The 20,830-nt window shown below is 37.9% G+C and overlaps 1 protein-coding gene across 6 annotated transcripts in view; it reads right to left on the reverse strand.

Moving 5' to 3' along the window:
* Nucleotides 1–435: 435 nt before the first annotated feature.
* The window catches only part of TCF4 (transcription factor 4), a 435,705-nt gene continuing 415,310 nt past the window's right edge, over nucleotides 436–20,830 (reverse strand). For 4 of the 6 annotated variants that reach the window (XM_036757133.1, XM_036757108.1, XM_036757117.1 and 1 more), the window contains 5 exons: nucleotides 10,889–11,024; nucleotides 9,229–9,391; nucleotides 2,050–2,279; nucleotides 1,334–1,474; nucleotides 436–1,133 (listed from right to left, as the gene is read on the reverse strand). In XM_036757133.1, coding sequence (XP_036613028.1) covers nucleotides 1,338–1,474; nucleotides 2,050–2,279; nucleotides 9,229–9,391; nucleotides 10,889–11,024 — 666 coding nt within the window. In that variant the 3' untranslated portion in view covers nucleotides 436–1,133; nucleotides 1,334–1,337. The remainder of the gene's footprint in view (nucleotides 1,134–1,333; nucleotides 1,475–2,049; nucleotides 2,280–9,228; nucleotides 9,392–10,888; nucleotides 11,025–20,830) is intronic. The other 2 variants (XM_036757126.1, XM_036757139.1) reach the window with 1 other exon arrangement.

Genomic DNA, 20,830 nt, shown 5'->3' on the forward strand with positions numbered 1-20,830 from the left:
CACTTTAATCGTTTAAAATCACAGCCACTTTGATTATGTTATGTTTCTGATGATATAAACATTGGAAGGCACAGTGGTAACATTGTAGCATTCTAACCTTGTACCTCTGAAAATCCCAGAATAGGGTCACAAGAGCAACATTACGATTCCGACAAATTCATTTTGCCACGTCTTGGTAATGCTGCTTATAATATCTACACATGATGTGACTTTTAAGTCCTGTGTTCCCAAAAGACTGGAGAAACAACTTTCTACTTATTTATGAATGAGAAGCAACGTCAGGGTCAGCATTTATCCTGTACTCCCCCTCCAGAGACAGAGTTGGCACTACAGGTTACAATAACAAACCAGGGGAGAGGGACAGAAATAAGACAAAAAAATCCGTATTTACAGTAAAATCTTTTTTTTAAAAAAGTTAATCAGTACTATTTTTTTACAGGAGAAAAAAGTCTGAAACAAATGAACAAAAGCTTACCATAGTCACTAAATTTTTAATATATATTTATATATATATTTATATATATATATTTGTCATAGGTCTATAAGATCCATCTGTTCCTCCTACCCTAAGGAATGGCTAATGTCATCACTTCATTTTCATTAGGACGTTTGCTGGTTTTGTAACTAGGGCAGCAAAGCTCCCCCTTCAATATCCAGTAAGTATAAACACTAGCTGACTACAACACCAACAAAAACGTTCATGTAGTTTTCTTCAGAAGTACACTTTTTCATTATTGCAAGTTTACAATTTTTAAATTAAATATTTTTTCAGACTTACAAATTAATTATATTTTTTTTCCAAAAGAAGTTTAGGCACAAATGCATTGTTCCACAGTGTGGAGAAGATTGCCATTCAGTCTCTGGGCTGCGTGCCACAGCTCGCAACATTCTGCTTTAAACATTCTGAATGATATGTTAAAGAGAGTCGTCCCTCAAGTTGCACTTTTTTTTGTTTTTTGTTTTTTGATAATCGGGAATGCTGAAATCTCTTGCGTCTGTGATTCATAACTACTCAGACTTGTCTTATATTACAAAAAAAGGGGATTAAGGAGAAGTGTTTATGTGGGTTTAAGATAATACAGCTGTTAAGGAAGTGGTCTCTTGTTTTAATGGAGAAATGTGGCAACTTGGACCTGTGAAAGAAGTAAAAAAAAAAAAAAAAGGAAAATTAATGAATAGATTTTAGCATAAGTCATTTTTTTCGAATGAGCATTTCAGAATCATTTTCTAAACCAAAAGCTGGGAGGAGTCTCAATTAAAGCTTATTTTTCAAAAACATCTGATGATGCAGGTCTAAAGAGTGATATCTGCAGTGGCTGAAAGCAGAACTTACCATTTCACATCTGTCCCATATGATTCGATGCATCTCCCATTCCAGGGTGAGGTCCCGCCAACGAGAGTGGAGGAGGCTCTGAAGATACTTTTTCTTCTTCCCTTCTTTTCAGGCATGCTGCTTTAGGATTCAGATTCCTTTCTGTGTAACATTAAAGTAAAGAGCATTGCCAAATGGTTCAGTCTGGTGAATCCAATCTCTACCTTCATCCAATTATTTAGTTAACCCCGGTGCTACTTCTGGGGTTAAGGTAGTAATGTGATGAAACTTGGTGCTTTCACAGTAGTACCGAATTAATGGTACCCACAAAAGCACTTTGTAATTAACATACTTTGCTGGTATGTTAAATGCTTGTGCATTTAAGTAGCAAGGAAGGGAAAAGATGATTCAGGCTGAATTGGATACTGAATTTGGACACTAAGTTTGTAATTCAGAAAAGCGAGCAAGGCAGATATTCTGAATTCTGGATCCAGATGATACACTTGGGAAACTTCAAACTGGAGTTTTAAAATCTAAATACTAGAGTCAAAAGAAAGAGTTGCCTTATCAACTTTCCATGTGACCTCAGGTTGGAGTGATCATTTTGGGCTATGAATTTTCTTTGCTTTACGGTGCCTGATACTTGCCATTCCTTATGACAACTATCAGCTTCAGAGGTAAACACTCACGTCATTACTTTGGGGATAAAGGAAAGCAGGATGTAGTGTAAAACTGACCTCGCACTTGCTGCTCTAAGCTGAGGATGACAGCCACAGCCTGGTGGAGGATCAGGAGTTTTGTCTGGGGCTTGTCACTCTTCAGGTGGAGCTGCACCATGCGGCCCAACTCCTTGAAAGCCTCATTAATGTCACGCACACGCAGACGCTCACGGGCATTGTTAGCCATCCTCCTTTCTTTTTCACGCTCTGCTTTCTGCTCTGGTGTAAGGTCTTCATCATCATTATTGCTGCGAAACAAAAAAAAAAGACATAACATTTTCTAATGGTGTGAGGGGAAAAGCTTTCTAAATATTTTCCTTATTCCTCCTCCCTCTGGGTTCTCTTTCCCTTCAGGTTTTTCACTGAGGTTCTCCATACGAGGTCAGAATTTTGCGAATGTCTGCTGTTGTGACTGCCTATGAAGATAGCTCTTCATCCCATTAAATCTCCAGCATGTGTCTTGACCTGAGAAAAGAGCTAATAGTTCTACCAAAGATATAACGCTCAAATCAAGTTGGAGACCATGGCCAAGGCAGAATCAGGGCCACATATTGTTTGCATTGGGAGAATGAAAGAGTGTAGGATATCAGCCAAAATGAAACAATGTACATTTCAACAACAAACATTACGTTTCAAAAAGCAGCACCACAGCCTGTTTTCTCTTACCCTATAGGGAGCATGACCTTCGTAAGCAAAGTACATTTTAAAAGAAGTTTTTGAAAAGTCCCATTCTGTGTGGCATTTGAATCAATGGAAAGCAAATGATTCAAAAAGATCTCAACAGACTTAAACAAGATAAGGTAAATAGGGCTACGTTTAAGCTCCTGTATTTAGGAGTTCTAAAAAGCTGGATGTTTAGTCCATACTCTGCCACTACCAGCTGTATGGTCTTAGGTAAGGTCCTCAACCTTTTCTGAGCCTTGTTTTCTCCCTCTCAGGTGGCCAAATTAGATGATATTGATGACTTTTCCTTGTAGAAATCAATTATTTTAAGAATAGGCGAGGGAAGCAGCTAGAGTATGGTTCCTACTTTCAGGCACTTCACTTTAAAGAGAACGACAAACTAAAGATTATCCAGACAGTGAGCAGGTTTCAGGAAACTTATAAATGAAGAAGAGTTGAGGGAATCTATAGCTGTTTAGGATGGAGAAGAGAAGACCTGGTAGTAGGTGGTGAGGCTGGTGATAGGAATCTCCAAATATTTGCACCCAGAAGAGGAAATAGACTTGCTCTGTGCTGTTCTAAAGGGCAAACCTAAGACCAATACATGAAAGCTACAGGGAAGTATATTTTGGCTTAATTGAACTTTTTAAAAGTGAAATGGGCAGCCACAATAGGTATTGAGCTTCCTGTGACAAATATCAGCAGAGGCTAGCTACTAAAGAGATGTTAGGAATCCTATTGACTAGAATCTAGATGACACCTGAAAGTCCTTTACACCTCTAAGATTTTTGTGATTTGGGGTCCAAATTTTCACTAAGTAAAGATGCTTTTCTGATTGCAATGTGAAATTACCAGATGCACCTGTTTCTCTTTCATTTAACTCTTTCTGTCCTTCTTTCCTATGAGAAAAATAGTTAATTCCTGGCAGTGAAGAGAGTACTGGGCCTGGTCAGGAAGACCTGAGTTCGAATCTAGGCTTAGCTGCTTAGTAGTTGTGTTGACCCTAAGCGAGTCACTAAATCCGGTTTATCTCAGTTTCTTCATCTATAAAATGAGCTGGAGACAGAAGTGACAAATTGTGTGAGTATCTTTGGCAAGATAACCCTAAAAGGAGTCCTAAGAGTCAGACACAACTTAAACCACTCAACAACAATTTCTTTTGGCCAATCAACAGCCAAGAATTAAGGTGAGGAAGATGATTTAGGCCTCTGGACCTGGGGTTGTTTGGGGGATGGAACAATATTGGGCTGGTCCTTCTTCACGGATCAATTTGTAGAATGTGATGGAATCACCTGCAACTTAAGACACTTGGGGCATTAAAATTAATCCCTTGGTAGCCAGAGTGAGATGTGGGGCAAGGGGTAAATAAATGTAAGGAGGGGAAAGAGTCATTAGTATCTCATTGCAGGTACATAACTTTCTGCAATAAGTACTTTCTGATGACCTGGCTGGAACAATGTGGCTCCTCCCAACTTTAAGCTTAGGATCCAAGTGGGGCATGGTGATGTTTCCTTGGTATGCTATTCTGGTAATGAGCAGGGATAAAATATAGCTAGGCCAGGTTAGAATGAACCCCTTTTGCTTTTTTCCACTCTCAATTGTTGTTTATTCATTTCAATGGGTCCTCTACTTTCCAGTTCCACTCCTGACTCCTAAGCCTGCAATGTCTTCTGAAACCAGTAAGCAGGTTACTGTTATAAAGCACTCCGGTCCTTTAGAAATCCACACTACTTGAAATAATGAACATAATGGAATAGGTGGAACAGCAACAGAAGCAAGTTTCCCCTAGGTGAAGTCAAAAAGGCAATCATTTGGGTAATCATTTTGTACATTAAACATTGTGCTATATATAACACAAAGAAGACTTGAAATTGAGAACTTGTTTTCCAAAGGTTCATGGGCTAATAAGTAATTTGAATTCATTATTCACTTATAAATAAATGTATAAATAAATAAATTGGTTATGCAAATAGACTGCATAGATTTTTTTCCCCAAACACTGCTGGCTTATAATACAGATTTGGAAGCATAACTAAATGTCACAAGAGTGACCTTTTCAAATGAGAAGGTTCTCAATAACAAATTAAAATAGTCTACTGAAACTTCAAAGGACCCATTAACATGTATATGTAACAGCTACTAGCTAAATTAGTAAGAATCGATCTGATCACTGAACAGCAACATAGAGGTGTTAGTCACATAGAAGTATCTCCTTAGCATCTCTTACCAACAAATAATGAAATGAAAAAACTCAAATTATCACTGTACTTTTTTCTCTCATCTTTCTATCCACAAAAGAGAGGAGGATAGCATGGAAGTAATGGCATTTTGGAAAATGAGTGGAAAAGAGATAAATGGTTTTTATTTTAGTGGTAACCTACAAAATACTCTGAAAATGCTTGTTAAGATCAGGGTAAGTGAATCTTAATTCTTTGTCCCAAACAGAACACCTTCTGCCAAATCTCCCTATTCCAAAGTGAAGTGGAGAGTTGGCAATTATGTGGGGGATTAGACAGCCAATTTGGATAACTGAAGACATAAGGGGATCATTTATTGAGTGCTTAGGGTGTGCTGCAAGTGAATATTTTGGTCTAAAATATCTGGAATGTATACAACCCTAATTTACCACATAATTGCCAACCCTCACTTTAGTACTTGGGCAGGTGGCCTTGGCAGCTATTTAAACAGCGCATTGGACATTCATGCTAAATTATGACTAGAATATCAGAAGCTTTGTACAGAGTTTCTCTCTACACAGAACTCTATTAAATAGAGAAGCAAGGTGAAGAATAGGAGGCTGTAACATTTATGCCTATTATATTTTCATGGCTATATTATTAAACATTTTGCTGTTAAGGAATTCTGAGTATTTTTCAATAGTAAGTGTCAACTAAAGATTTTATCTAGAGCACCAGATTGTTAGGAGAAAAACCTATCCTCTTTTATTTAATATCTTCAGAGTGTATTTCACAGTGTTACTTTTTTTTTCCTGTTTGGAATTTTAATTTCCCAGATCTGTAGCTTGTTAGCTGAGCAAGTCAAATTTCAGTAGACTGATGGATTTTAAGGACAGCTCTATTAATATGAACTACAGGCTCATTAGTTCAGAATGTGAGGATACAAGTTAGTAGTTATTACTAATTCTAAATTCTCTACAACAGAGTGCATTCCTGACATTCAGTTAAATAATAGCAATTAGTGGAATTTAGTTCAATTTAAAGGAGTAATACTGAACTGCTAGTGCCCAAGGTTCGTACTGAAGAACTCTGGGTGCTATTCAAGTGTTTGCCTCCTATACTAGGTCATACGCACTTAATGTAGGCATGTTCCATTATTTTCCCTTCTGCCTTGGCACTTTTGCATTCCAATTCTGTTGTTCTTTTAAGAGAATCTACTGTTACTCAGTGTTTCTGCGTTTTGTTCTAAATTCTTTAGTGTCTGGTTAGATTTGCTGATTTTTTTAGGAGCCTATATTTCTTTTCTGATGTCTGATATTTTCACTTAAACTTGATGTTGCTTCTGAACCCTCTTAGAAGTTCCTCGAGTTGCTTCATTGTTATTTCCTTGTGCTAACTGCACCTTTCTCAGGGATTCAGCCTCAGTTTCCTTTCCTACTTAGTTCCTATTCATTGATGTAACAATCTTTCCTTGAATGAACATTTCTTTTCCTCAGTCAGCCCTCCATTATTTTTTTTTAAATCTCTCACTGTATTGATTTTCCTATGATTTCCTTACTGAAATTACACTTTCTACCCCCCGTCCTTGCTCTTCTTAAGGCCTACTACTGTTGTGCCCCTTCTCCAGCACTGGCTGCTGGGTCTCTGAAACACCAGGGCTGGACATTGCTGTTGTGTGCCTCAGACTGTGAGGTGACCAGTAGGGCTAATGCTGTTGGAAAATTCCAAGTGGCCACTGGAGTAGGGCTTAGTTTCCCTGATTCCCCAAACTGTTGGTTCCTTCTTCCAAGTCATCTTCAAACTATTTTGTATATATCTCTTCATGAAGTTCTTTCACTTTTGATTTTGTGTTCCTAGTGCCTGGTGCCAATTAATTGGTTAACAGTTAATTGATAGACTATTCTAAACCTTTGCTAGTCACATTCTTCTGGGTTCTAACTTCTCTCTAAAACTAATTTTCTATCATCCCTCTGCTAGGACCTTTGAGAGTGGTGGTACAGGATCCAAGAGATGGTCCCCCCAGCTCACTGTTAAGAGGAACATTTCAAGAAACCTTTGAAATGAGGCCTCTTCTCCTTTCTCTCAAGATGGCTATATATATATCTTCTTATGCTATATTTTAAGTAATTGCAACCAGTGCTACCCTTACGATAGCCTTTATTTTCTTGTTTCCTAGATTCATATTCCTCCTTAGCTGCTTCCTTTCCTTCTTCTTGAGCCTTGGGCTCATCTCTCTGAGCTATCTGGGCTGTCTCCTAATTGTCCAGTTATTAATTTTGATAATTGGTGTTTAAAATCCAACAGAACTGACATAAGCCAGCACCTAGAATGTGGGAAGAGGGAGAGAAGCTAGAAGCATGAGCATTTGGGCTTTCTGCTTATATTACTTTGGGGGTGGGAGCTGCTCCTAGGATATCTCTCATTCCACCGTCTTCATAGGTGTTCCCAAGTTAATGTAGACATAGGCATGAATTGGGCTATTTAGCCCATAACATTTATCCAAGTCTTTTAGATTATGCAACTGTAACAAAGTTGAAAAACAGGTGGAAATGCTAGTCTTGCATCACTGTCTGTGCTAGTGAATCAACGTTGGCACAATTGTCTCAAGATCAGGGTCACTGTCCTGTGCTGTGCGCGTGTGTGCGTGTGTGTATCTTTCCCTCTTCAGCCATAGGAATGGGCATATACTCCTTTGATGGGGATTAGCTTAATAAACTTCAGTATGATGGTAGCAGCCCATTGGTTAACGCACTTTCTGTCTCCTAGGTACTGATAACAGGGTAAAGTAACAGGGACTAAATTATCAATCAAACGACACCACTTGTTTTGTAGAAGAGTTGTCTAGAAGGTACATTGTTCATGCATCAGTTTTTTCATTCAGACAAACAAACCATCCATGCATATGAATACAAACAACCTCAACTATGTTATCTTCAAACTTAAAGGCCAATACTTATGGGATGTACTATGCGTTACTAAAATAAGTCTCCTGACCCAGGAAGTCTGGCATGTAATCTGAAAAGTTTTTGCCTGCTTGGTAATGGATTTGCATGAATGAATCCTTCCAAGATTTCTAAATTGGTTGCCTCCTTGTGAAGTGTCTGACTGAAATTCAGGAAACAGTCTGTAGTCTTAAAAGATAACAACTGAAAATCCATGGCCATTGAAGCTATGATGCTGACCTTATTAGTCTGGTTCTCTAATGAAATGAGTTAGCCAGCAGCAGACAGCACCTAAGCTATTCTCTCTAGGTGCCTTGACTTCATCAGGGGCAGGATGACAACAGACTAAAGACCTCACAGGCACACTGACTCCATGGCTGAACAGAAGTTCTTTGTCTAATGAAATCTTAAAGATACCATCAAAGTCTTCTTGTTTGTTAAAAGACACCTGGACCTAATCATGGTTTCTTTAAAAGTAAATAAAGAGAGGCAGTATGGTTCAGCTGAAGTACTGGTGGTTCTGAAGCCTAGACCTGGAGGCAGAAGAACGTCAGGTTCAGGCTCTGATGCTTACTAGGGGCACAACTGTGACCAAGTCACTTAACCTCACTTTGCAGGGTCATTGTGAGGGAAGAGTGTTGTAAACCTGAAAGTACTCTATAAATGTGAGATATTAATTAGGCTCCCTGTGGAAATGAAACATGTTAACAGGAACTAAAAGATCAGGAATGGCAGTAGCAGCAGCAGAAGCTCACCACTGTCAGATGGAAGTAAAAATTCAAGATAAATCAGGATGCAACTATGTTGGGTATTAAAAATAAACCGGAAAACATGAGTTATTAGGAGATGAATATGATTATGCATCATACCTTCTATCTATATAGGCACTGCAAAAGAAGAATGTTAATTCAGATGTCATTCTGAACTATGGCTCAATTTGTCACCATAAAAATACAGGTATCAATGCTATTAAAACTGGGATAAAATAAGTATCCAGATATATTTTAAGGGTAAGAGAAAAGAGTACAGTGTACCAATATATTGGACTAGTATTTTATACTGTTTTGAAATTTTGATTTTTTTTTAGAAACACTTTAAAAAGAATAACATTTTGCATCAAATTCATAAATGAGCGTAGATTTAAAAGTGCACTGCTTTCTTTTTGAATCTATCAGTGATTATTTTTTATGGTACATAATTTGCGTGGTGCCCAAATTGATGATTGTAAGAGGATTTTAGGCATTACTAGAGTACCGGTATCCGAAATGATACTACTATCAGTACTTCTAGAATAGGCCTTTTCAGCTGTGGATTTACCTGCTAGGAAAAAACTGAATAGTTTCTTCCTTGTTCTGTTCACTTCATCAAAGTCCAATAAAGGAATTAAATGAAGCGACAGTATTATATACTGTTACCTAGATCTTGACCTAGTAATTGATTTGATATCCTTCTTGTCGTCGTCTAATTTCTTGTCCTCAGAAGATTTCGTGTCTTGCAGGTTTTCATCTCCTTCATCATCGGATTTGATCTCAGAGCTACCTGAGGATACACTCTGCCCCTGCAATCCAGCTGGCATGCCTAGAGGGGAAAAAAGACTGTGTTACTATTGCCAAGGTCTAAACCAAAGATTAAATGTACGGACGTGGATGTTACTTATAGCGGGGCTGCCAGCTAGACAGCGAGGAGAGCTGAACTCTGACCCTCACGCTCAGAATGTCACTCTTTTATGCTATCTGGGGAAGTTTCCAAAATGCACCTGCTGAAACCAGTTTTCATATTGCATGGGCTCTGAGGTTAAATTCTATTTTGCAATCTTTTGGAGTAGATGGTAATTTCACTGTCTACAAAACATCAACTTAATTGCAATGAAAATCATAATCATGAAAATCACACACCTCAATGTTCTGATTAAGAACCCAAGTAAATATCAGCTATTATATTGAGTTTTCCATGTGCATGATTTAATAGAAAAAAATCCTTAAAATATTATTCCCATGGAATAAAATAAATACATTCAGTCAGTAAGACTTCAAAAGATACCATAATGATATTACTGAATTAGGTTTCCTTCTCATTCAAAGAATAATTAGTGACTAAAAGAGATATGTATGTTAGGCAGTTAGTTACACATTTTCATTTTAATCATAGATGGTCATGGTTACAATTGGGGAATAGCTACTGGATCCAAAGAACTTCTAGCATCAAGTATCATTGATTGCTAGAATCAAACTGTAAATGCTTCTATGATCCCAGAAAGTTGGGTTGTTAACAGCCTCAAATATGTTCAGTTTTGACAAACACTTCTGAAGAAAATCTGGAATATGAAATGGCTCACCTTTCTGGGCTTACAACAAATTTTTAATATTGGGCTCTAGAAATTATTATTGAAACTATTTTGATATGTTTGTTTCCTTTTGTAAAATTAATCATTGTGATGACTTAAGAGTCAGACTTAAGAGCTGATGACTTCTTGAAAAAAAATTTCCAGCCCTGAAATAAGCTGCAGACAATAAATGGTTTTGGGTATCTATCCATAGATTATGAAACCTCTTGTCTATAGGAGGAGGTATGTAATCATGCTGGATTTCTCCCTACCAGGGAACTAATTTGACAATCTCTGTTGATACAGCCAATTCTTTTTCTTTCTAAATTTCCTTCGATTAAAAAAAATTCTTCCTCCCTATCTTTTAGAAGGCATCGTATTCATGTTACATCTAACCACATTAAGTGATTTGAATAGTAATTTTATTGATTGAGTGAAAAATGTGTAAATAACTAAAATAAACTTTACTGTCATCACTCTGATGTCTCATTCCCCACTCAAATGAAACCAGAGCCTCAAAGAACTCTTGAAAACACAGTTTTTGGAGAAACAGAACCTATGAAAAACAGGTTCTAAATGGCTGATTTCTCATTTTACTTTATTATGCTGAACTTGATCTTTGGTTCTGTGCCAGTTTTTAATCTAGAAATGAATACCAAGTATGCAAATGTCAGTATCTAACCTAACATGGGAACAGGTGAAGCATATAGATCAGAGTACTGTTAAGAAGAGCACTTCTGTGGTGGACTCACCCCTGTATGGATCTTGGGGAGGGTTCAAGTCAGGGGAAGTGGCCGACTGAACTGGGAGTTGTGGGACTGGAACCTGGTTTGGCACAAGAGAATGGCTGCCTCTTAGAGCCACACCATCTTCGCGATGGGCACCGACCTAAAAAAAGCAAGAAACAACATAGAGTTTAGCGGGAATGGAAACTGAGGTGAGGCAACTAGTTCCAAACATCAGTTGGAAGGAGACACCAGCATTTAACATTGCTCTCGATTGCTTTTCACTAGAGGGCACCAGAGTCCCACACATCTACCTATATCATCGTGCAAAAAACACTTAACACTCAGTAAGATGCTGTGCCGCACATTTAGTGACAAATATGGCAGGGTAGCTCAGGCAGGTAAAACGTCAAATTGTCTCCCAGGGTGCTGCAGTGGAGCGCACTGATTCGTACCCATCTGTCTTCTATCATGTCCGCCAACAGATCTGACAATTATCTTAATGCCCATATGCTTAATTGTGGGCTTCTCAATTCCCCCATTGCTATCGGAAATCCTGTAGGAATTTCAATTTGGCATTCGACTTTCATTTCAGGGGATAAGATTCTCAGGCCTGCCATTTTTTTTTCCATAATGCCAGCTAAGCCTCTGACAGAGGAAGCTACAGCAGTATGCGGCACAGCCCCTGTTCAGTACAAATATAATAAAATGTCACCTGGCTTTCCAAAACTGGCAGCCCATTCCAAATTAATGTTTACTGTATTTCATCAGCTGCCGAGTTCCAAATCCAAAGGGGGACCATTTCTGCCAACACCACCACACCGGAAAATGTACCAATAAAGGTTTTATTAAACACACCAGTCATGCCATCATTGCCAGGCAAGCACACTGGATATCCTTTCATTATTTTCGCCATTCTAGGCTCAGGAAGGCATCATATGATAGATAAGCTAATGTTTCTTATGGTTCCAGAAAGGAAGGCACAAAGAAGAAAATGGGCAGTGAGCTTGAAAGATGCTCTCAAGATGTTTATTAGGTAGAGACACACACTCTTGGGTCCAGGTACCCTTGGCATGTGGTAACTGTGGGAGAAATTGTTGACTAGTAGCAAATGCCTAAATCAACCCAAGCAGACATGACAAACCTTGAGGAACATAAATATAATGCATTTTTTGACTTGAAAGCTAGACTTTCTACTATGAACATTTTTAAAAAAATCTATCGCTTAATTGATGTATAAAGGCACGTGTGGGAGTGAGATAATGAGCATAAGTGAAACTCCTATCTCTAAAGCTATTTTTCATAGATCAATATCACCAAAGACAAGAAAACAATCTTTCTAATAAAAGATACAATGTAACATTACAAGCGAAACGGTTATCACTAACTTGAGACTGAGAAATTAAATGAATCCTTTTTTTCCCCAAAGGAAGAAACAAAAACCAAATCTGAACAAGATAATCACAAAAAACGAAACACCAAATATTTTTAAATATTTAGAATAGCAAAAAGAGAATTCTCCCCCACCATGAAATATTTGTTTCTTATGAATTCAAAATAAATCAACTAGGAAGTTTTGGTAGAATCATATAGCTCATTCAGACTCAATATGCTTTGGTTCCTTATGTAAATTAAGTAACATAGCTTTTCAGGTGACCTGATTTGGTAAATCCAGAGACCAGCTATAAAGAAAAATATTTTTTAAGCATTCTCATGTGTAAGTTGCCACCCTTAAAAATAAAACACATTTTAAATGGCACTTTACAAAGTGTTTTTCTCACAACAATGCTGTGAGGTAAAACAGTAACAAGCAATATTCATTCCATTTTACAGACAAAGTAGAAAAATTAAGTAATTTGCCAGGGGTTACATACAGGAGTACTAGTGTCAGGAACTAAATCTATGCCTTGTGTCTCTAAACTTCTAGGTCTTCTGATTTCTATAGTCAGGTTAAAATAAAAAACCAAACACTTTACAGCAGAGGATGAGGAAGATGTGGCATGACAACAATTCTTTCAAAAAGATCTGGAAATTTTAGTGGATACCAAACATTATGTATGCCATGATATCAAAATCCTAGGCTTTGGGAAGGAAAAATATCTAGAGTGAAGAAAAGTAAGAGTTTTGCTATTCTCTCCTCTGGTCAGAACATGCCTGGACCATTGGGTTCAGTTCCTAACAATGACAGCAGTCCAAAAGTGGAATGGGTGGTCTTGGGAATAGTGTATTCCCTTTCATTTGAAATCTCCATATTATAGCTGGAAACACCCCTTTGGAGATCTTGTGGAGCGGATTCCTGGTCAGGGACAGGTAGATGGTCTCTGATGTCTCTTCCAACTCTGAGATTACATGATTCTGTATCTCCAAGACCAGTGTTCTTTCTACTATCTACTAACCTGAGCTCTAACCTTAATGCTAAATAAAACATTTTGTGAGAGCTCTTAATATACCATGATGAACATTTTCATAGTACAACACCATTTTAAAAAGTCCTTAGAACTAGTCTGCAGGCACAAATGACTAGTTTGTTATTTATCAAATCTCAATAACTTGTTTTAAGTTGTTCTGCAATTGAAAGGACAACTTAAGAGACAGAGAAAAATTTAAGACTGTCTTTAGACTAATAACAGTATACATAACTGTTAAGTGTCTTCTGTTTTGGCAAATGTTAGGAAAATGAAATATGCTGAATTTCCTGTGAAAACACATTCAATATGACTTACTTCTAATGCCTGATTACATTTAATTGGACATTTCATACCATTACTGATTTGATCATATTTTTTTGCTAGCACCTAATTTAGGCAAAATATAACTAGATCACTACTGTGTTGAGCACAATTATAGTTGGAAGTAACGTCAGCAATGCTACCTTAAAAACACACCCTTCTTGGCAATAATATTTCAGTTACTTTTGGATATATTATCTCATTTAATCTGCACAACAGCCCTGTGAAAGGGTACATATTATTTCCATTTTATGGATGAAGAAACGAGCCTTACAGATATTGCGACTTGACCAAGCTCAAACAGCTACTACATGGCAGGTGGAATGGATATAATAACCATTTGATTTCTAGAGTTTCACATGTACTACATGTCTTAGAATTTCACCTATGTTGGTGCTCTTTCCTTCTGAATTCAGATTTTTTTGTGTGGCTTTGAATTCTTAGTCATTCCTAAAACATTATGCCATGATATTACAATAAAGCTTGGTAGCAAAGTAGATGATGTTTGTGTTTCTCTACCTCCTGCTGTGGTTGCTCTGATCTGAGTTTCTCCTCCAAGAATGTCTTTTTGCTGGTTCTGAAGAGCCCCCACTCTGGATCCCAAGTAGGCCTGACACTTCTCTTGTAAAGAGTGTTATAGGCCTTTCCCTTACTTTCTTCTGCCTTCTGCTACCCACTAATGTCCTACCTCTTCCAGGTAACATATTTGCCTCCTTTTTCAGGATTCAATGCCATAATGCAAATAATGACTCCAATTGTGGGAATTTCAGACACAAGCAGGCTGGTGATAGAAAGTCTTTCATTGGCCCTTTAATCACATATATTCCATTCAGCCTACACACAGTATTTACTCCCTTATTAAGATAATCAACATTTAGAGTGTGGTTGTAGTTTCTAGTCTCTACTACTGGGGTGGCTGAGGCTGCTAGATCACCTGAGTTTGGGAGTTCTGAACTACAATAAGCTAATGCCAATCCTGGAAGTAGGGAGAGTGGGCGTGGTGGATGAGGCCGTCTAAGGAGGGAGGAACTGGCCTAGGTCAGAAACAGAGCAGGTCAAAATTTCCTTGCCAATCAGCAGTGGGAACCAAGAGCAGCTGCTGCACTTTCAGCCTGAACTAAATTAGGGAGACCCAGTCTCAGGAAGAAAAAACCAAAATGAAATAATACATCTTGAATCTGATATCACCATTGAGTTTGGCAAGGCTCTTGGCGGGGGGGGGGGAGTGTCATAAACTCCAATCTCCCACTCTTCTATAATATCTTTTGCTTGAACGCATGAGGTGTGGTGATCCTGTTTTCTCACAATGTTTCCTAGTCTATTTACGAATATAACTCTAACTACAATATGAGTATTTTTCCTTTCACCAGAAGGAAAGCTGCCTCCATGTAACTTCTAACCGCAGATCTTGTCTTTAGTAGTGGCAAAGAATTAGTCTAATCCCTTTTCTACATGACAGTCATTCAAATATTTGAAGACAGCTATCATGTTCTCTGTAATCTTCACTTTTTCAGGATAAATGTTTCAGGGTTCTTCAATAGTTTGATGTGACATAAAGAAATACATGAATGTATTTCTGTTCTTTTCCTATAGAAGAGAAGAGCGATGAATACTCAATTCTCTTGGTGAACTGTCTTACCATTTTCTTGATGATTCATTTGTACTTTTGAAAGAAAATCTATCAATAGTTTTTTCATTTAATCTAAGATAAAAGCTACAGATATGAGATTTTATAGTTATATTCAATGCTAGATCTTTAAGTCTCTCGACCACCACTTACTGTAATCAATGTCATGCAATTTTACATCTAGTAGGTATTCATAGTGTACCTAATTTCTTAAAGTTCACATAGGACTATTAAAATCCCAAGTCACTGAAATGAATCATAGCTTAAGGAGACTCCCAGTTCCTTTACTGTAGAAGCATTCTCTTTCAAACCTTTTTGGAATGCATCTCTTGGTGCAATTCAAAGTTAATGCTTTATCTTTCCCTCAGATATTTACCAATTGAAATATTAAATAACTTAGTTTTCCTGATCCCCTTAGTATCCACGGGTGGTGGTGGGGAACTTACTTATATCTTCTTGGGTTTTATCTTTGTTGTTGTGGTAGTGGATGTTCAGTTGTGTCTGACTCTTCGTGACCTCATTTGGGGTTTTCTTGGCAAGGATACTGGAGTGGTTTGTCATTTCCTTCTCCAGCTCACTTTACAGTTGAGGAAACTGAGGCAAACAGGGTTAAGTGACTTGCCCAGGGTCACCCAGCTAGTAGGTGTCTGAGGCCACATTTGAACTCAGGAAGATGAGTCTTCCTGACTCCAGACCTGGCACTCTATCCACTGTACCATCTAGCTGCCCTCCAACACCTTTAATGTGATAATATTTACATACTCCAACTATTTACCAAAATTCAAGAACCATTTCATTTCTATTTGATTTTTTTCTTGTTATATGGCTCTTCCCTAGGTTTTCCTTTTCATTTAACTCTATGCCTTTTCTGTGTGCAATGACTTTAACAATCTGAATCTCTCTGTAGTGAGAGATAAGCATGGCAGGGCTGAAACAATCACAGGATCTAATCCATTTTTGGTTTCTACTTTTCCCCTGCACTTTCTACTATCTATTCTTTAACTCTATAATATTAATCATTTTCTGTTTTAGTACAGTGGATTCTTGTTCTCTGGAAGTCTTCAAGGAAGGGCTGGAAATCAGTTGTTGCAGAGAGCTTTCTATTTTATATTAGGGGAGAAGTTAATCATAATATACCAGGATTTTCTTGTACTTGCTCACTTTAAGGGGTAAATGAAATGATCCTTGGTATAACCAAATCTTGTCCAGAGGAAGGTATTAGTTATCTACCTCTGTACACTTCTGTAGCATGCCACATCTTCAGTCAAACACTTCTGACTTTTTGGTAACCTGGTAGAATGTACAAAAGGGACCTAAATCATATGCACAAACCCTTGGAAGTGCAACCATCTGCTTCCATGTGTCCTTATAAAAACTCTTCCATTATGCCAATGAAATTCAAGGCTTTGAGAAAAATAATGTATTCTTTTTACATTTGATAGTGAATTATTTTTGAAGATGTTCCCATTCTGTCTGTGTCCACGGAACAATTTTCCATAGGAACCTGTACTCTCTTTCACAGCCAGACTGTGAATCTAATGCTTGTCATTTGTCTTGCAAAAAATGTTCTTTCAATAACTGAAGGGATTAGGTGAGAAAGTGTGGGCATCTCAGCACAGATCTATGACCATTTCTGGAAGGACAACCCAAAAGGCATATTCTATGGATGAAGCAGGTGATCAATGTTGTCATTTTTACAGACAAAGGCAAGGACCTTCCCCTCCCACCCCCACTCCTGGGTTTAATAGATCTGCAGCAGAGTAAAAGTATTCAGAGTTAGGCAAAAACAACTCCTTAAATCATTCCTTCCACCTGGGAGTCAACTGGCACCAAGATAGCTATTCCTTAAAATGTACATTCCCTCAAAGCCCTGAAGTTTTTATTAGCTTCTTCCTCTCTAGATTCTAAGAAATTTCAAGTTAAAAATTAAGCACATGGAAATATTCAAACTTGTTAATAATGGCCTATAATGAATATTCATAGTAACCTCTGTAGAAGGTACTTAAAATTTCAGATCAATATTACATATTTTAAAAATGGTGAACAGAACTGAGCATCACAAATTCCTATGCCAGGTTTATTCTTTCTTTTTTTTTCTTGGGTTATACAGCGATTGGGGCATTAGCTGGTGCCATGGTGCATAGAGGGCTGGTCTGGGAGTTAGGAAGACTCCTCTTCCTGAAGTCAAATCTATCCTTAGACACTTGCTAGCTACATGACCCTGAGCAAGTCACTTAACCTTGTATGCCTCAGTTTCCTCATGTGTAAAATGAACCAGAGAAGGAAATGGCAAATTATTCCAGTATTTTTGACAAGAAAACCCCAAATGGGATCATGAAGAGTTAGAAACAACTGAACAAAATACAGTGATCCAATTAGGTTTTTGTACCTGATCTGTAAGACCAGGGGACAGCCTATTTTACATTTGACTGTATATGGATTGCTGATATATCTATTTCAATTATCTGAGTGCGTAAATTACTCCTCGGAAGTAATTTAACTCAGAACACTGGGGTTTGAAATTACCTAACATCCCACATTCCATAACAAAGAGGCTGTAGATTCAGAGGATCTGGGTTCAAATACTACCTCTTGAGCTTGGGCAAATCACTTAAAAGTCTTTGGACTTCCGTTCCCTCCTTTGCAACATGAGAAGATTTGAAACAAATGGCCTTTCAGGTCATTTCAAGCTCTGGATCTACGATCCATTGATAGAACTTTAAAATCATAACATTTCAGAGTTTGAGGGGATTTTTAGAGATCACCTAATCTAACCCCCTCATTTTACAAATGAGGAAACTGAGGCTCCTATAGGCTAAGTAACTTGCCTAGTGTTTGCTGTGAATTACAGGTAATGCTGATATTCAAATCCAACACATAATATGGATAGCATTGAGGACGTTGATTAGAAGCTTCAGAGCCTTTTAAAAGACTACCATGTGTTCAGAAGGGATCAGAGAGACTTTCTTCTTAAAGGAGACAACAGCTTTCATTTCAAACACTGCAACACAAACTCTCATCGCGGCAGCCTCTCCATTTTCCTTATGGTGGAGAAAAAACCCTAAAATTCACTATCTCAGAGCCCAGGCCAAGAAGTCTAACAAGAACTCTGAATTCAACTGCTGCTGCTTCTCCCACAACATAAACAGATTTAAAAGATATGCAGTTTCAATTAGGTAGTGGTTGGCAAGGCCATTTTTACATGGGGAATGAAGGAAAGCACTCTAGTAAATATCTTTGTCCTTATTCTAAGCTAAAAACAAACAACAAAAACAAAAGAGATGTTCACTGTTTTCACTCCTTTTGTTTCCAGCAAGCATTCTGAAAGTAATTATTCTACTTGTATTTAAGAGGCCTGTTTCATAGATGTGAAAATGTATTAAATTTTATTTGGCAGTTATTCAATCCTTGTTAATGTTATCTCCTGAGATAACTGTCTCAAAACAGGTTTTTAGACCAAAGGTACTCTTATGCTACCACAATCTTTCTAAAATTGCACCACCTTGATGACACTTTAGAAATCCAGAGCTTTCCTATTTTTAAGTAGCCTTTCTGGTCTCAAATCACTCTTGTTGATGAAGGTCTTAGAAAAAAAAAAGAAAGAAAAAAAAGAAAAAAAGAGAAAAACTCAACTTCAGGAATATTAGGCAGAAAAGAAAACCCAGGCATTTGAAATTAATTTTTCTTCTTTCCCCCTTTTTTGGTTTCACAACAAACATAGAACAAAAAGTTGATGGGTTTTCCCTGTAATTAGACACCCATTGACAAAGAAAACAGTTTTGGTGTCTGAATTGTAATCTCCCCATGAAATATCAATTATACATGACAGTTGCAGAGTGTTAGATTTCAGTTTCAATTATCTTGCCAGTATCTCTGTCATATCAGAGGAAAGCAAACTTATTTTCTCAAATGTGAAAAATACCATTTAGTTTAAAAGTACTTCTTTTAAAGAGGAGAAGAGCGGTCAAACCAACACTGCTTTAGTGCTCGCAGGCAGCCATGCCAAAGTTCATAGAGTGGAGGTAGCTTTTCTGATGATGAGGTGTTAAACATTTAAATTATTATACTGTTCCTCTTAATGGGCCAAAAAAAATATAGACTCATATTATCAAAGAACTGAGAAAGGAATATTTAAAGGTGTCCTCGTTCCAAAAAGGTTTTAATTTAAGCAGTTTTGTAACCTAGATTTTTATTTAATTCCTAAAAGTTACAGGAAAGGCTGACCGCACAAATGCCCTTATTTGTCTCTAATGTAAATCCGTCCTGTTACATTTGAAAGTAATGGTAGTCAACTTTTGCTCTCTAGACTGTAACATCATCTATGTGAAGAATTGAACTATGCATGCCAAACGACCAGACCAGGTTAGAAAGCAGAATTTGTAGACAAACTCCACAGTGTAGTGGTAAAAAACACTGGCTTTGCAATCAAAAGAACTGGATTGGAGTCCCAGCTTTGCCACTCAACAGCCATGTGGCTTTGGGCAACTAAGAGCCTCAGTTTCCATCTTGCAAGATGCAGATATTATTTGTGTGGTTGTCAAGAACTAGAAAACAGGATGTAAATGATTATTTTTATAATACTGCGAAAACTGCCTGGGGCCCTGAGAAGTGACTTGAGTTGACACTGTTAGAAGCAAATAGCAAAAGTAACAATCATTTATTAAGCACTTACTGTGTGCTGGGTATTGTGCTAGGCAACTGAGGATAGAAATACAAAGAATGAGACAATACCTACTAGACCCAGACGCCACAGCTGCTGCTTTCCCCTCCAAACAGGAACACCACAGACCTTGCCTGGGAAGACCTAAGCCATTGGACTCTGCACTCCTTGGGACACAGCATCCTCATCTTCACCCCAGGCATGTTCCTCTCTATTCCCATAACCCTACCTTGTTCCTTGGCCACCATTCTCCTAAACAAAGACCCTTGATTGTAGGGTCTGTCTCACTTTTGTATTTATATCTGTGGTGCTCAGCACATTAAGAGCTTAATAAATTCTTTACTCATTAATTCTCAAGAAGCTTGCATTCTACGGAGGGAAATAACATGTATGTAGAAAAGCACATAGAGAATAAACATAAAGAAAATGAATCCAAGCAGGCGAAGCACTAGTAGTTGAGAGGGTTAGGGTAGGCTTTGGAAGCTGATGCTTGAGCTACGCTTGAAGGAAGAGAGGGACTCTGTAAAGCAGAAATGAGGAGGAAGTGTATTCTAAGTATTAGAGATGGTAGATAAAGTGATTTGTATGAAAGGAAAGGGCAGTATGGCCTTATAATATATGTAACAAGACTGGAAAGATAACCTGGGGCTAGGTTTTGATCCTAGAGATAATAAGGAACCATTGGAGTTTGTGGAGTAGGGCCATGACACAGTCAAATCTGCCTTGGAAGGAAATCAACTGTGTGGATGACACATGTAGTATAGAGTGGGGAGCGATTTCTGATCAAGAGACCAATAGGGAAGTGTTGTAATAATCAATGTAAAAAGTGGTGAGGGCCTCCACAAAATGTGGTGGCCATATGAGTAGAGAGTTGGAATGGGAAAGATAATGGAAGAAGTGAGATTTGGCAATTGATTGGATATGTAGAGTGAGAGACAGTGAGGAGACAAGGA

This window comes from Trichosurus vulpecula, chromosome 1 (assembly GCF_011100635.1).
Source record: "Trichosurus vulpecula isolate mTriVul1 chromosome 1, mTriVul1.pri, whole genome shotgun sequence".
NCBI lineage: Eukaryota > Metazoa > Chordata > Mammalia > Diprotodontia > Phalangeridae > Trichosurus > Trichosurus vulpecula.